Below are 14,824 nucleotides of genomic sequence, written 5' to 3'. Positions count from 1 at the left end.
AATGGTCAACAGGTAACTGATACAACTGAAGTGTCTACGAACAGATGAATGCATACACAAAATTGTACAGATATACAATGGAATATTATTCAACCACAAAAACAATTGAGATATTGATACAGGCTACAAAATAAATGAATCTTGAAAGCATTATTCTAAGTGAAATAAGCCAGACACAAAAGGACAAATGTTGTATTATTCTACTTATGTGTGGTACACAAAGCAGACAAGTTCATAAAGACAAAGTAGAATCAAGGTTACCAGGGACTTGAGGGAAAGGGAATTCGGAGTTTTTGTTTAATAGGTACAGAGCTCTGTTTGAGATGATTAAAATGCTTTAGAAACGAACAAGGGTGATGGTAGGACAACACTGTGAATGTACTTAATGCCACTGAACTATACACTTAAAAATAGTTTAAATGATACAATCCATGTTGTGTTTTACCACAATAAAAAAAAATTCCATTATGAACCTTATCTAGAAATCAGTCAAAACTGAAGTTCAATATTATTCCTTTTGCGCTGCTTATTATACTATTTAACGTATAGATCCAAGGAAGTTAGTAGATCTAACCAGAACAATGGCAACATAGCATGGTCAAAAGGTCAGGTAGATAGACTTAGGTTAGAATATAGGTTCTACCACTAATTAGTTTATTACATACTTAAAAAAGGATCTGAATTTAAAAGATCCCTAATAAACAGTAGAGTTAGCTGCTGTTATTAGTCTTTATTATTATATTAAAAACCACCCGGAAAGGAGCAATGCATTTTATTACAGGTAAATTTTAAACTTTAGTACACCAAATAAGTGAACATTGGAAGGCAAACGAGTGTGGAAAAATATGTGTATCAATATGATTAAGAGTCTATCCCTAATATGCAGACTTCCACCCAAAAGATGAGAGCAGAGAGGAACAGGGAGCTAGGAAAGTTGCTTTGGATCACAGGGTGGGCCAGGGAAGGCCAACACACGAACTAAGACATGAAATGTGAAATGAAGCTGGAGTGAAAAAGTCTGGGGTTAGGGAGCACTCTGGATAAGGCAACAGCAAAAGCAAAGGCCAGAACTTCGAAGAACTTTGAGGGTTTGAGGAGCAGAGAGAAAGAAAACCAATGAGCCTCGACAAGAGAGGCTGAGGAAAGAATTCAGGGAATAGTTTAATTAGAATTTCAGCTTTGGATGTTGACGGTGAAGCGGGATGCTGAGGGGGAGTGGCGGATAAAATTGAAGAGGAGACAGAAGCCAGAACTCACAAGCCTGTTAAGAAGATGGGACTGTGATTCCAACCTCAAAGGGAACCACTTAAGCAGCGAAGTAAAATGATCTGGTTTACTCTGCAATGATCATTCTGCCTGCTAGAAGGAAAACAGATGGATTAGGGAGGCAGATGGAAGGAAGGAGAGAAGCTGGAAAGCTAGGTTAATAATTTAAATTAGAGAACATAATAGCTTAGATTCACAACAGTAGCACTGGCAATCGAAAAATGTGTACAAATTCACGTTGCACTGGCTAATAGGACAGAAGATATTTTACTCTTTCATTAATCCCCAAACAGTAACTTAAAATTACACAATTTCCCCTAACAAATTAGCAAGGATTAAAAATTGATAATACAAAATCTCTGAAAAGCAATTTGCTATCCTCTCTCTCAAAAGCCTGAAAAATTCTCATAGTTTTTCACTTAGTAACTAGCACACAGTTAAGTCTTACTGTTGAATTAATTCATTCCAACAGTTAGGAAACATGCTTAAAGAGAAAATCGGCATTACACTCAAGAATGTAACTGTAGCACATTGTACTTGCAAAAACTTGAAGAATTATCTAAATATTCCACACTTAAGGAGTGGTTGAATTACAGCTTAGGATAAAGTACTACGCAATTCATTAAGGAGTTTCAAGATGTGGGAAAACGCGGACAGTATATCACTTTAGACAATTAACAAAGAGTAAATAGTACTAGAGCTTTGTTTCGATGCTGTTAAGTTTTAATATGAGAAATAAAGATAGCCAGCAAATAAGTATTAAAAACTTGATCATTAACCTAGTCTAGAATTGAAACTCAATAAATCTGCTCAAAAAAGTTATATGCTAAACCCATTAAATATTGTCTGTATCTTACACTTAGTCTCTTGTTAGCCTTGGTTCTAAATAAGGAAGCAGGGGAGCTTCAGTTTGGTGGTTGTCTTAGTAATTTAAGAATAAACATGCACCTTCAAAGCCTGTTTGTCACTCTACATCCCCAGCTCCTAGCACAAAATCTGGCACAGAATAGGAGCTCAATAAATAATTTTGAGGGACTATCACCAAAAGTAAACCTTTCAGTTCCAACTCAGCACGAAAGAAATCAAAAATCTCAAAATCAAAGACGTGCATAAAAAGTAACAGTTTGCTTGATAATATCTCGTGATGTCGTTTTAAAGTAATAGCGATAACAATGTATAATACTTGGAGTGGCTACAATGTATCAGGCACTAACAAGCACTTGACAGACTTTAATCCTTATAATCATCATTCTCTTTTAAAACCAGGAAACAGGTTCATCACAGTTCACTAACTAGCCCAACGTCACACTGCCACCAGGCTGGAACTCAGTTCTTTGGCATCTAAACGCAGAACTATAGAAGACACGTTTCTTTCCAACGATCAGACTTCCAAGTTCTCCAAGCTTCCTCTACTGTCCTATTTAGCATTCGCAAACTTCCACCTTTAATTGTAGCTATTACCCCTTCCAAGATCCATCTCTCACCAGGGGAGCCCCTGCTAGCTCACTCTCTCCCTCCCAGCTGGGAAGTCCCCCAGGATGAAGGACCGAGTCTCCATGCTTCTCGGTGGCTGCACACTTAGAATGGGGGCTTGGCACCAGGCGGGGAGCTCGCCCCTTTGATACCCTTTGAGTTTGATTTACTGCCTTGCGAATCCCAACTCCCAAATGAGCCCTTGGAGGCGCCGTGTGCGGCCCCTCGGACCAGACTCGGCGCCAAAAGGGAGTCAGCGTCTGGAGGGGTGGACAGGGCGGCGCGCAGGAGCGGTTTCCAAGACAACCGAAGGCCGCCCCACAGTCCGCCCCACAGTCCGCCCCACAGTGTCCGCCCCACAGCGTCAGCCCCTAGCGTCTCGCCGCTCCGCCCCTTCCCGGCGCCGGTGCTCCGACCAGCCCCCGGGAGCGAATATAGAGAGGGGTGCTCGATGGGCTCTCACCTCTCATCGCGTGGTGCATGCCGCCCACGCCGCTGTACAGCTCCAGCACCCGCAGGGGCTCCATCCCCGCGCCTCAGCCGCTGCAGCCCCGGAGCTAGGCCTGCCGGTCCGTCGCTCCTCCTCCCTCGATCGCACCGCTCCCTCAGCCTCTGGTTCCGCAGCGTTTCAGTTCCCCCTTCTCCTGCGGCTCCAGGCTGAGGGCTTCAGAGGGCCGCGCGGCCTGGGGGTTGGCAGGGGTCGAGAGGGGAACAAAGAACGGAAAACAATAAGGCTTCCCGAATGAATGGCAGCCACTCTGTAGCCTGATTTACGCTCCATTTCCTTCTTTGGTGTCAGGGGCCTTGAGTGGAAAAGAAATCCAGAGTTCAGTAAAGGGAGAAAACTGCCTTGGTTTCTAAGTGAATTAACACTGGTTAGAAGCCAGAAAAAAAATCATTTTTCAGGCAAGCTGCTTTTCTGTCACTTAGAAGCCTGAACATTCAAACAGTCTTTCCACAGTGTGCCTTGTGTCCTGCCTGCCCTGGGTCAATAGAGATAAATCAGACCAGCCTCTCTCCTAGAGAAGGTTCCAGAATTACAAGTAAGGACACAAGTCCACTAGCAGCAGAGAAAAACCTGTGTGCGTGCCAATAATACAGAGGATGTTTGTTGTGTCTATTAGTGCGGGTAATTATGTTTTAGCTTGGAAATTTCACCTACATAGAATACACAGTGAATATCATGTAGGATTATTTATGGGTCTTTAAGTGCTAGGGCCTTGATTCCTCAGGATGGTCCAGTAACCAATTGTTAAAGGCTCATGTTGATGAAAAAAGACAAACTCCGTAAAATGTTTGAAGAGGTTTATTCTGAGCCCAAGGTGAGGATGGTGACCCATGACACAACCCCAGGGGGTCCTGAGAACATGTGCCCAAGGTGGTTGGGCTACAGCTTGGGTTTATATGGTTTTAGGGAGACATAAGGACGTTAATCAGTATATGCAAGGTGTACTTAGTTTGGTCCATAAAGATGGGACAACTCAAAAAGGGGAAGGATTCCAGGTCACAGGTGGATTCAAAGATTTTCTGACTGGCGATTGATTGAAAGAATTAAGTTGTGACCTAAAGACCCAGAATCAACAGAAAGGAATGTGTCTGGGTTAAGATAAGGTGGAGACCAAGGTTCTTATTATGTAGATGAAGTCTCATAGGTAACAGGCTTCGGAGAGAATAATTGGCAAACGCCTCTTATCACATGTAAAAAGATGCCAGACTCTTAGTTAAATCTCTCTTGGATCAGGAAAAGACCTGGAAAGGAAAAGGGAGTCTCTATAGAATGTAGATTTACCCCACAAGAGATGGCTGTGCAGGGCCATTTCAAAATATGTCAAATAAATTTATTTTAGGGTCAAATGCTTTGATTTAGGGCCTGCTATCTTTCATATGGTGCTTTACTAGAGTCAAGTTGGAATTTTGGTATCTTATTGCTAAGAAGAGTCTGTTTTGTCAGTATGAAGATCTCTTGTTTTAATATTAATGCTGATCAATTGTGCCTGAACTCCAAAGAGAGGAGAGTATAATGAGGCATGTCATGCTTCCCTTTCCCATCATAGCCTGAACTAGTTTTTCAGGATTCTTTGGAATCTGCTTGGTGGAGGGGTTCACTCAGTCAGTTGGGGGGAGCTTAGAAATTTGGGGGGGTGCTTATAGTCACTTATAAATGAAAATAATGTACCCATATGGAGGATAGAAAATGTTCCCATTGTGAAGTGTTTTTCAGTTTGTTCCCAACACTACCACAGGTTTTCGTTAGGGGGAACTTGGGGGGTACCACTTGTAATAACAATAACCGATATGTTAGAAATGTTGCATGCCTGCTAATGTGATGCTGTTAACAAATAAAAGTATAACCACTGCATCCAAATTATAGAATTCACTGGTTCATTTTGATGTTGTCTGTGAAATTAACTTTTTTAATTGTAAATGTGCATTGGCCATGTGCTTTACTTTTTGTTAGTCACTTTCAGATAACAAGAGGGGTATGGTGATACCAGATAACTCAGCTTTAGCCCTGGCATTGCCAGTTAACTGATTGTGTCACTTTGAGATGACCCTGGTTTCCTCATCTTTAAGATAAAGGAGAAGGGAACAGAAAGAGATGGATTGCTGAGGGTGTTTTCGTTCCAAGAAATGCATTCATGGCTGAATTCAAATTTGAAAAAAATGAGACCTGATTTGGCAACCTGTTAATTATTTATTCAATTTGAAAAATGTAGAAAGAAGACTTGTTACCTGCTTTAAGCAAATGTACTCTTAAACTAACTTAAATTATAGAAATCATGTACACACTGACATATGTATAATGCACGAAGCCAACTTTTCTAATATTTATTACCTATAGTACCAGAAATAAACATCAGTACATAAAATGTAAAGGGAGCTATGTAGTCATAGTGACTTATATATAGCCAAAACCCAATATATTAAACAAATCTGGAATTTTCAGCATTCATGCTATAAATCAAAATAAATGTGACAAAAGACCTTACCTGTAGGGGAGAGACAGTACAGAAACGTGGCAGAGTTAATGAAAAATACCAACCTCCTCAGAGGAAGGAGCCTCAAACCCCTTCCCCACACAGGCTAATTACAAACTGTTTACTCTGATACTTAAGGATCTTCGCAGTGTAGCCCTGAACTTACTTTTCTTCCTTTTTTCTCTTCTTGAACTCTGCTATAAATGAAACTGCTTGGTGTTCCCCAAACATACCCTTCACTTCACTTCTCTGCTTGTATTCTTTCCCTTCTCTAGAAATCTCCTAGACTTCTTCAAGATCTATACTTCAAGTGGAACCTTCCTTCTGGACTCCCAGCCTAAAATATCCTGACACATTACGACTCCTCAATCTCCCTCGTCTTCTGAAATACAGATCACCCTTATACCTGTCATTCAATCCTTCCAGTTCTTCTAGCCCAATTTTGACCTCATATGTGCCACGTCTTTATGTATTATTTCCTCTCTAAAGCTTATCTCATATGGTAATTATTTCAAGAATGAAAACTCTCTTCATAATCATAATCTACAACTATCTCCATGGAAGCATCTGTAGATATTAGGCCCCCTGGGATTATGTATGCAAATGTCTTCCAATCACTGGCACAAATTACGTGATTTGGTGGAAGAGCGGGAGGGCTGGTGGAAGTGGTACAATAGGGAGTAGTCCAGGAGAAAAGTGGGGTGAGCAGAATGAAAGTATATATTGATTACTTTTTCCCAAAGCAAATCCTGAGGGCTCATAAAAGAGAAGAAAAGCTCTCTAGCCCCATAGTTTCCCATGAAGTCATCCTCAATGATATGTACAATACTATTTATATTTTAATTACAGAAACTAGACATACTTCTAAAAAAGCAAACAAATATCAAAACTTGAATGTTAGTATATTTAGTACATTTTCTCTAAAAGCAGAAAATGCATTTCTTTAAAAAAAAACAACACATTAATTAACACCTGGAAAATAAAGGCACATATAAAGCATATCAGAAATAATTAAGGGGCACATCACAATACTAAGGATTGTATTAAAAGAGTAATAGCACACACTTAATTATTAAAGACACTGGGCTTGGAATCTGATGACATTTTTATCTTCTTCCCCTATGCATTCTTTCACTGATCATTAATATCTAATAAAATGGAATAAAGTTTTCCAAGTGCTGAAAATGCTTTTTCCAATCATCTTTGAATTTCCATGATCCAGGCCACTCTATTTCTCAGTGAAACATGATGTGGATTCCTACACAGGCTCACTTACAGGCTGAGGACACCCTGTTTATGCCAATTTCAGTCACGAACAAGTTGCATTTAGGTTTTACACTGAAAAATAATGGTCTTTATGAATTGCATGGAAAATGAAAAAGTCATACGAGAAGAAAATGACAACAAGAAATGTCCTCAAGAGAGTACATTTTACAAATTTGAATTAGAAAGGACCACAGAGCTTATTTACCACTTCCGAGCTCCCACTTATTTAAGAATGCCTTCTACTATTTTCCTGATCCGTGGGCAGTAAGCCTTAGCTTGCAAACTGCTAATGAAATGTTTCACGGTGAACAGCTGGAATTACAAGAAAATTCTTCCTTATAGTCTCCTAAATTTCAGTTTATTTTAGATTTGCCCTCTGCACTGATTTTAAAGAATTCTTCCTATTCTGCCTGGGCACTGTGGCTCATGTCTGTAATCCCAGCACTTTGGGAGGCAGAGGCGGGTGGATCACCTGAGGTCGGGAGTTCAAGACCAGCTTGGCCATCATGGCGAAACCCATCTCTACTAAAAATACAAAAATTAGTCGGTTGTGGACTGGGCGAGGTGGCTCACACCTGTAATCTCCACACTGTGGGAAGCCAAGGCAGGTGGATCACCTGACATCAGGAGTTCGAGACCAGCCTAACCAACATGGTGAAACCCCGTCTCTACTAAAAATACAAAAATTAGCCACGCGTGGTGGTGCATGCCTGTAATCCCCACTACTCGGAAGGCTGAGGCAGGAGAATCACTGACCCCGGGAGGCAGAGGTTGCAGTGAGCCAAAATTGTGCCACTGCACTCCAACCTGGGCAACAAGAGTGAAACTCCATTTCAAAAGAAAAAGAAAAAAAAAAAGATTTTTTCCTCTTCTATAATGATTTGCTTTGTGGTTAAGAATGCAAGCTTGAGAGCCACAGTGTAGACAGGAAGCACACGTCTGCTGCTGCTGCTCCCTAGCTAGTGACGTGGAGAAAGTCACTACATCCTTTTGAGCCCAAGTGCACCTCTAAAATATATAAACAATAGGACACGCAATTGCTATGAAGATTAAAAGCACTTAGCCCAGTGCCTAGCACAACACAAATAAATATATGTTAAATAAAGAGTGTCTATACAATGACATCCACTAAGTGATGCATTCTCAGTCCTGTCGGCTATGAACTTTCACATGGCATGATTCAGATCCCTCGCATCGGTCACAGTCTAGCTTGGTGATACCCATTTTAGGAGCCAAAACTGCATGAAACAAACTGAGCATAGTCAGATCAGCATATGGTAGAGCGTACCAGATGGCTACAGACATTTAAGGGCTCTAGGCAGCTTTGGACCCTTTAGGAGTGTTCAGGGGTCCTCCGCTTAGACCATCGTGGAGTAAAGACTGAAAGTCTGGAAGCTGCCTCAGCCCTCACTGAGGAGGTGCTGAGCATGGAAATAAGGAAGTCAGAGAATAGACAGTAGAATTCATAGTAAACTAGACACCGCTTAACTCTTAACTCCCAGAAGAACTAGGACAGCTGTGAAGGCTAGAGCTACAGCTCTAACAATCTTCAGGGAAAATTTTTCCAGTGACCTTAACCAGGATGCATGAATTGGGGAGATCTGGGGTGGAGAGGAGGGCAACGTATTAATAGCAGCGAGTCATGTGTTGACTCTTTCATACACTAGGCACTGAGGAGATTTGCAATTAAAAAAAAAATTTTAAAGCAGCTGGAGCAGTGGATCATGCCTGTAATCCCAGCACTTTGGGAGGCCTGGGTGACAGAGCGAGACTCCATCTCAAAACACAAACAAGCAAACAAACAAACAAAAAACTTGCAAAGTGTATAACTTTGTAATCTATTTCAGACCATAAAATGGCCAATAGTAAAAAATGCAATTGAATACTTTCATTTCCTAAGCATAGGGCATTTTTTCTAATTTAATTGATTCTCACTATCCAGGAGGATAACCAGTAGCCACATTTGGTAAATTGTTTAAATTAATTTAGTTAACGTTAAAATTGAGTTAATTATACGAGGCACATACCAAGTGCTCCATATTGGTCAGCACAGATGCAGAATATTTCCATCATCACAGAAAGTTATATCGGGCAGAGCTGCTCTGCAGTGATAGTGCCTATTAGTTACAGCCTTTATTAATAGCCCATCAATAAATGACCAGTGTTGGAATGTGTGCATCAATTATTGCATACTGAGCACCAATTTTAAATAAATGTCCCCCCCCAAATATGGAGCAAAACGAACTCAAAGCAAACCTTGCAGCTAAACATTCTTTCCCTTTCTCTATTATCCAGTCGCCTTACTGATAAACTGTCATGGAGGAAAAGAAATGGGAACACCAGATGTGTTCTGTCAGTGGATGTGATAAACTTTCAAGAGAAAAAGAACAGATGGAAAATGAACTTCATGATATCTTTAAGGAGCAGTACTTTTTTTTTTTTTTTTTTTTTTTTTTTTTTTTTGAGACAGAGTCTCACTCTATCACCCAGCCTACAGTGCAATGGTGCCCTGCAAGCTCCACCTTCCAGGTTCAGGTGATTCTCCTGCCTCAGCCTCCCGAGTAGCTGGGATTACAGGTGTGCACCACCACGCTCGGCCTTTATATTTTTAGCAGAGACAGGGTTTCACCATGTTGGCCAGGCTGGTCTCAAACTCCTGACCTCAAGTGACCCACTCACCATGGCCTCCCAAAGTGCTGGGTTACAGGCATGAGCCACCGCACCCAAACAGAAGTGGTACTTTTCTGTTATAAAGTATATTCTAGTGACTTCTGACAGTGAATAATGTTATCTTACACTTACCTCAGAAGGAATAAAAAGAAAACATGTTTTTAAAAATTAGGATCATGAAGAAATTTAATTATACATTTTCTGCCGAATAAAATAGAAACCATGCAGTTTGCCTCACACTGCCATTTCAAAGTACTCATAGATTTTTAACATGGATTTTCCTCTTGGAGGCTCTTTCTGAAATTCCCAATTTAAGAATATTTTGCAGCAAATTTAAAAGATGATGTTTCAAAGTAAATATAGTGGGATCCATTCTTTAAAACTGCTTTCTTAACTTCACAGAAAGTTGGAACTAGAAAGTATCTTAAGGACTATTTGATACACTGGTTTTCAAACTATTTTTAGAGATAAAGCCTTTTGTTCAAACAAAATCTCCTCTGGAATGGGGAGCAAAGAGAGAGAGGTAGAGCAAGAGCTACACTATAACTTAGTATAAAAGATACTAAGTAGGCTCAGTTGGTCCTGCCTGCTGCCCCCCAACACCCAGAGGCAAGGCCAGGGATCTAAACCAAAGCAACCCCAGGAGCCACAATATGTCACTTCCTGAGAACAGGCTGACCTGAGGACTGAGGGCAACTTCAGAGATCTATGAAGCAAACTTGATCTGATATGGCAAGGCATGTTATAAAAGCCAGACAAAAATGTTAACATAGCTGCACAAAATAGAGACTGTCTCACAAACTAACATTTATAACAGATCCCCTGCCCAATCACTCCTGAAAAGACAGCTTAATACAGTACAAAGATTATGGTCCTTAGAACTAGATGGATTACCATGGATCCTGCCTCAAATACTCCCTTTTTTCACATATTTGATAACAAGGTAACTGTGTGTGTGTGTGTATATATATATATCATGTGTATATGACATAATTGTACACATATCAATTATATATGTGTACATTTCTATATATATTTATATGTGTACCTATCTATATATATAATGTGTGTATATAGACTATATATGTACATTTCAATATATACACAATGTATATATGGTATATATGCATATATATCATATACATGTGTATCATATGTGTATATATATCTGTGTAAATATATATTGATATATACATATATACACATTTATACATTGCGTATATATTGAAATGTACATATATACATTGTCTACATACATACATTTTGTGTGTGTGTGTGTGTATATATCTCAATAATGTGCCTAGAACAATAAATATTGGTTTCCTTTCACTTTCTGAACAACTTTGTCATAATATATAACCCATTTCTTCTAACAATAGAGTGAATTATTTTCCTAGTATGTTTTCATAAAGGGTATATGCCCAAGAGATTAATTTGCATATTAAAATATGCAAAAACTAAGGAGAGATGTGTTTCCTTATTGTTTTCAGGTGGAAAAACACGACCCACGTTGAAAATACAGGAGACACAATTTAGTACCTTGGAGAGCTGTTAGTACTTTGTTCCTTTTGTAATTTATCTGAACATTTACAACCGCTCAAGGTAACCAAAGAACACAAATCAGACCCAGTCCCACCAGGAAACGGAAAACACACACACACACACACACACAGGCACACACCCCTTCATAGTCTTTTTTTCTGCATTGCTACATCATCGGAACTGATAAACTAAAACCCAGAGAAAATTCAAAGACAAAGACTTTTAATTTTACCCTACTTAGGTACTAGTTTAGGTAGACAACAGTATCACTTAGAATTGTTCTCATATGATTTAATAATGACAAATATAACTAAAATGTAATAACACTTTCATAGTACTGCCATGACTGTATCTATTCACTCTGTAAGAAAAAAAACTTCGTATTATTTAAAATTATTAAAAAGTTTCTTAACAGTTTCAAAGTCACTTATGTAAGCATATTACAACATACAAGCACATTTTAGATTTCAAACTTTCTCCTCTAGCCTCATGTTGTAGAGGTTATCAACCTTTACTTTAGAGAGTTAAACTTATTCCTGCAGATCAGGACTAAAATGTTTTATTTCCATCTAAGGTAATTACTGCTAAGTTAAAATATATAAATCTTCCAATGGGATTGGTGCTATGTTTAGTCACTCAGAGAATACTGGCTGACGAAAATAGACCACATTCCAAAAGACAGAAAAAGTATGTTTGACTAATAGAAAAATATCAATGACTTGTATGTTTCAAATAACTTTATAAATGTTTAAAATGTTTATTAACCCATTTTAGACCTATCAGCTTTTCTTTTTTAATATTCACTTTTTTACAAATAAGCAGAAAACCTCACGTCATTTGCTCAAAGTCACATAAGTTAACGTTCTGCAGGTTAACAGATTTATTTACAAATCACATGACCACATTTTTAAAAGAAGGGAATTTAGACGATAACACTAGTTTTTTGAGGAAAAAATAGGCTGGAAGTCATCAAATAAAAATGAAAGGGGGTTAGTATATATTTTGAGGAAGGATTTCATATTAGGAGTTCGACAGGATTCTGGTTAGGAAAGAATGTCAGGAATCTGCATGTCTTTTTTTTTTTTTTTTCCTCCTTTCATTTTAGGACCAAATCCTAGAATAGGCTGAAAAAAGAATGCAAAAAACAGCATTATTTATATATCTTTTTAGAGTTCACAGTTTTAAAATCGAAAAGCAGTTTTATCATATTACTATTTCCCTAGAGATATGAGGCATTATTATTTGGAAAATAAATTTTTGATTATCACCTACAGTGAAAGGAACTTAATAAACAAACATTGGAAAAGTCCGAAGTACTGAAAGCTCACTGTAACTGCAAAAGTCTCTCTTCTGACCATTTTTTTTTCTTTTTTGCTAATAGTAAAATATGCATGCAGTGATCTCAGCTCACTGCAACCTCCACCTCCTGGGTTCAAGTGATTCTCCTGCCTCAGCCTCCTGAGTAGCTGTGACTATAGGCGTGCACCACCACACCTGGCTAATTTTTGCATTTTTGGTAGAGACAGGGTTTCATCACGTTGGCCAGACTGGCCTTGAACTCCTGACCTCAACTGATCTGCCTTTCTTGGCCTTCCAAAGTGCTGGGATTACAGGTGTGAGCCACTGTGCCCGACCATAGCTAGTATTTTGAGGTTTCTCCCCCATAGTCTTTGAACTAATTGTATTTTACCCAGATCAGAATCTTATTGCATATATGTTTTATACCTTGCTCTTTTTCACCTAATATGTTATCATTATCAGTTCTGTGCTTCATTAAACACATTAAAGATATATACCCTTTTTAAATGCTGACTTTATTTTTCTGAATTTTAAAAATAATACATGCTAATATCCAGCGGTAAAACAAATTACAAAAATATACAAAAATTAAAGGCACTTTCTTCTGTTAACTTTGATTCCATCCTCCCCCTTAAAAAAAATTTTTTTTAACTTTGTTGAATGTCTTTTAATAAAGATGTTCATCTCCAAAACTATGACAAGGCAGTCACAGACATTTTTGACACGAGCTCACAGCTGTATACATATGTTTATGTGGGAGTTGTCATATTTAAAAATATTTACGCCTGAAGTGCAAAATATAATAATTTAAACAAAATACATAATGCATTTTAATTTGTCTTAAGACTGATGTATTTTAATATACATGGGAATCTGGAATCATCTTACAACTGAGAAAAGTTAACAGTTAACTTCCTCTGAACATTACATTTTAAACACATTTTAGCTCCCAAAACAATATGTCAGGCCTCAGATAAGCACTCTTTCAAAATTCTACCCAGGAGGAAAATACTAAATATGGACGTTTCAAAAATAATTCACCTTTAAAGCTCTATTTTGTGATTAGATCAGGTACCATGAAAGTCATAATTATAACCCTTGCGTGTGTAAAGCATCTTCTCCTTGGCTGCCTCAGCTCCTACAGGATGATGGTCTGTAAAGTCAGGGCATCCACAAAGTGATTTATTCCCCCTTTTACCTTTAATATGGTCCGAAAGATCACATTTTGGCCATTGCAGTATGGGAGCTCATGTCTACAATCCCAGTGTTTTAGGAAGCCAGAACAGCAGGATCCCTTGAGGCCAGAAGTTAAAGACCAGCCTTTAAACAAAACAAAAAAATTTAATTAGCGAGGTGTGGCCGTGCGTGCCTGTAGTCCCAGGTACTCAGGAGGCTGAGGCAGGAGGATCATTTGAGCCAAGGAGTTTGAGGCTGCAGTGAGCTATCATTGTACCACTGAACTCCAGCCTGGGTGACTAGTGAGACCTGTCTCCCAAAAAGAAAAAGGAAAAAGAAAATTAGGATATTTTGCCTAAGGTACCCAAACACTAGAAACATATTCCAAAGTGAAATTATACAGCAGTATAATGCAAATTTTTCGAAGGAAGGGGTACAGAAATAGTTATGTAATTCTTACAACCTTATACTTATGCTGAAGGTATAAAAGAGTTGAAGATTCTTGAAGACAAAGAGAAGGTCTTTGGAGAAAATTATCAGCATGCTACAGGGGCTGTCTGCTTCTCCCCTCAAGCCTGAGACAAGGAGATCCAGAGAACCACCCAGAGAGTTTAAAATGTAACCCTATAACCTTTGAGTTTGGGGAGGCAAATTAATTCCCTTGGATAGATCTGAGCCATACAAGAAAGCAAGCTCTCTTAAGCCCTGTTCAAGGGGTCACCTGCAAGAAACAAGGTGTCATGAAAAAGGAACAAGGGGAGTATCACTGAATGACTCCTAGGGGCTGTGGCAGCAGTCATGGAGAAGCAGAACACAAGTGCATGTCTGCATGTCGGGGAGCTTTGAGAAAGAGAAAGAGAGGGAGAGACAAAGAGACAGAGACAGAAAGAGAGAGAGAGAACCCCAAAGAAGCACCTGCTAGAAAATGGGCCAGCTTTAAGCATATGCCAAACCTCCAGGTGTAAACACCAGATCACCAATAGCCCTTGTCAAGTAAGAGTGTTCTTATCTCCTGCACCTCTTTCCCTCTGTGAGCTCTAACCCTGCAGTGGCAAGAAACCTTAGTTTGCAAAATGAGGAAGGAGGAAGGGAGGCATCCAAGTAGGGAGAGTGAGAAACCCAGGACTTCCCTTTCCTAAGGCACAGTCAAACCA

The 14,824-nt window shown here is 39.2% G+C and overlaps 1 protein-coding gene across 7 annotated transcripts in view; it reads right to left on the bottom strand.

Moving 5' to 3' along the window:
• Positions 1–3,703, bottom strand: part of TRDMT1 (tRNA aspartic acid methyltransferase 1) — a 56,349-nt gene extending 52,646 nt beyond the window's left edge. For all 7 annotated transcript variants that reach the window (XM_025396787.1, XM_025396791.1, XM_025396786.1 and 4 more), the window contains exon 1: positions 3,203–3,703. In XM_025396787.1, coding sequence (XP_025252572.1) covers positions 3,203–3,266 — 64 coding nt within the window. In that variant the 5' untranslated portion in view covers positions 3,267–3,703. The remainder of the gene's footprint in view (positions 1–3,202) is intronic.
• Positions 3,704–14,824: the final 11,121 nt, after the last annotated feature.

This window comes from Theropithecus gelada, chromosome 9, assembly GCF_003255815.1.
Source record: "Theropithecus gelada isolate Dixy chromosome 9, Tgel_1.0, whole genome shotgun sequence".
In the NCBI taxonomy this organism is placed as follows: domain Eukaryota; kingdom Metazoa; phylum Chordata; class Mammalia; order Primates; family Cercopithecidae; genus Theropithecus; species Theropithecus gelada.
This window is presented reverse-complemented; position numbering and strand designations above follow the sequence as displayed.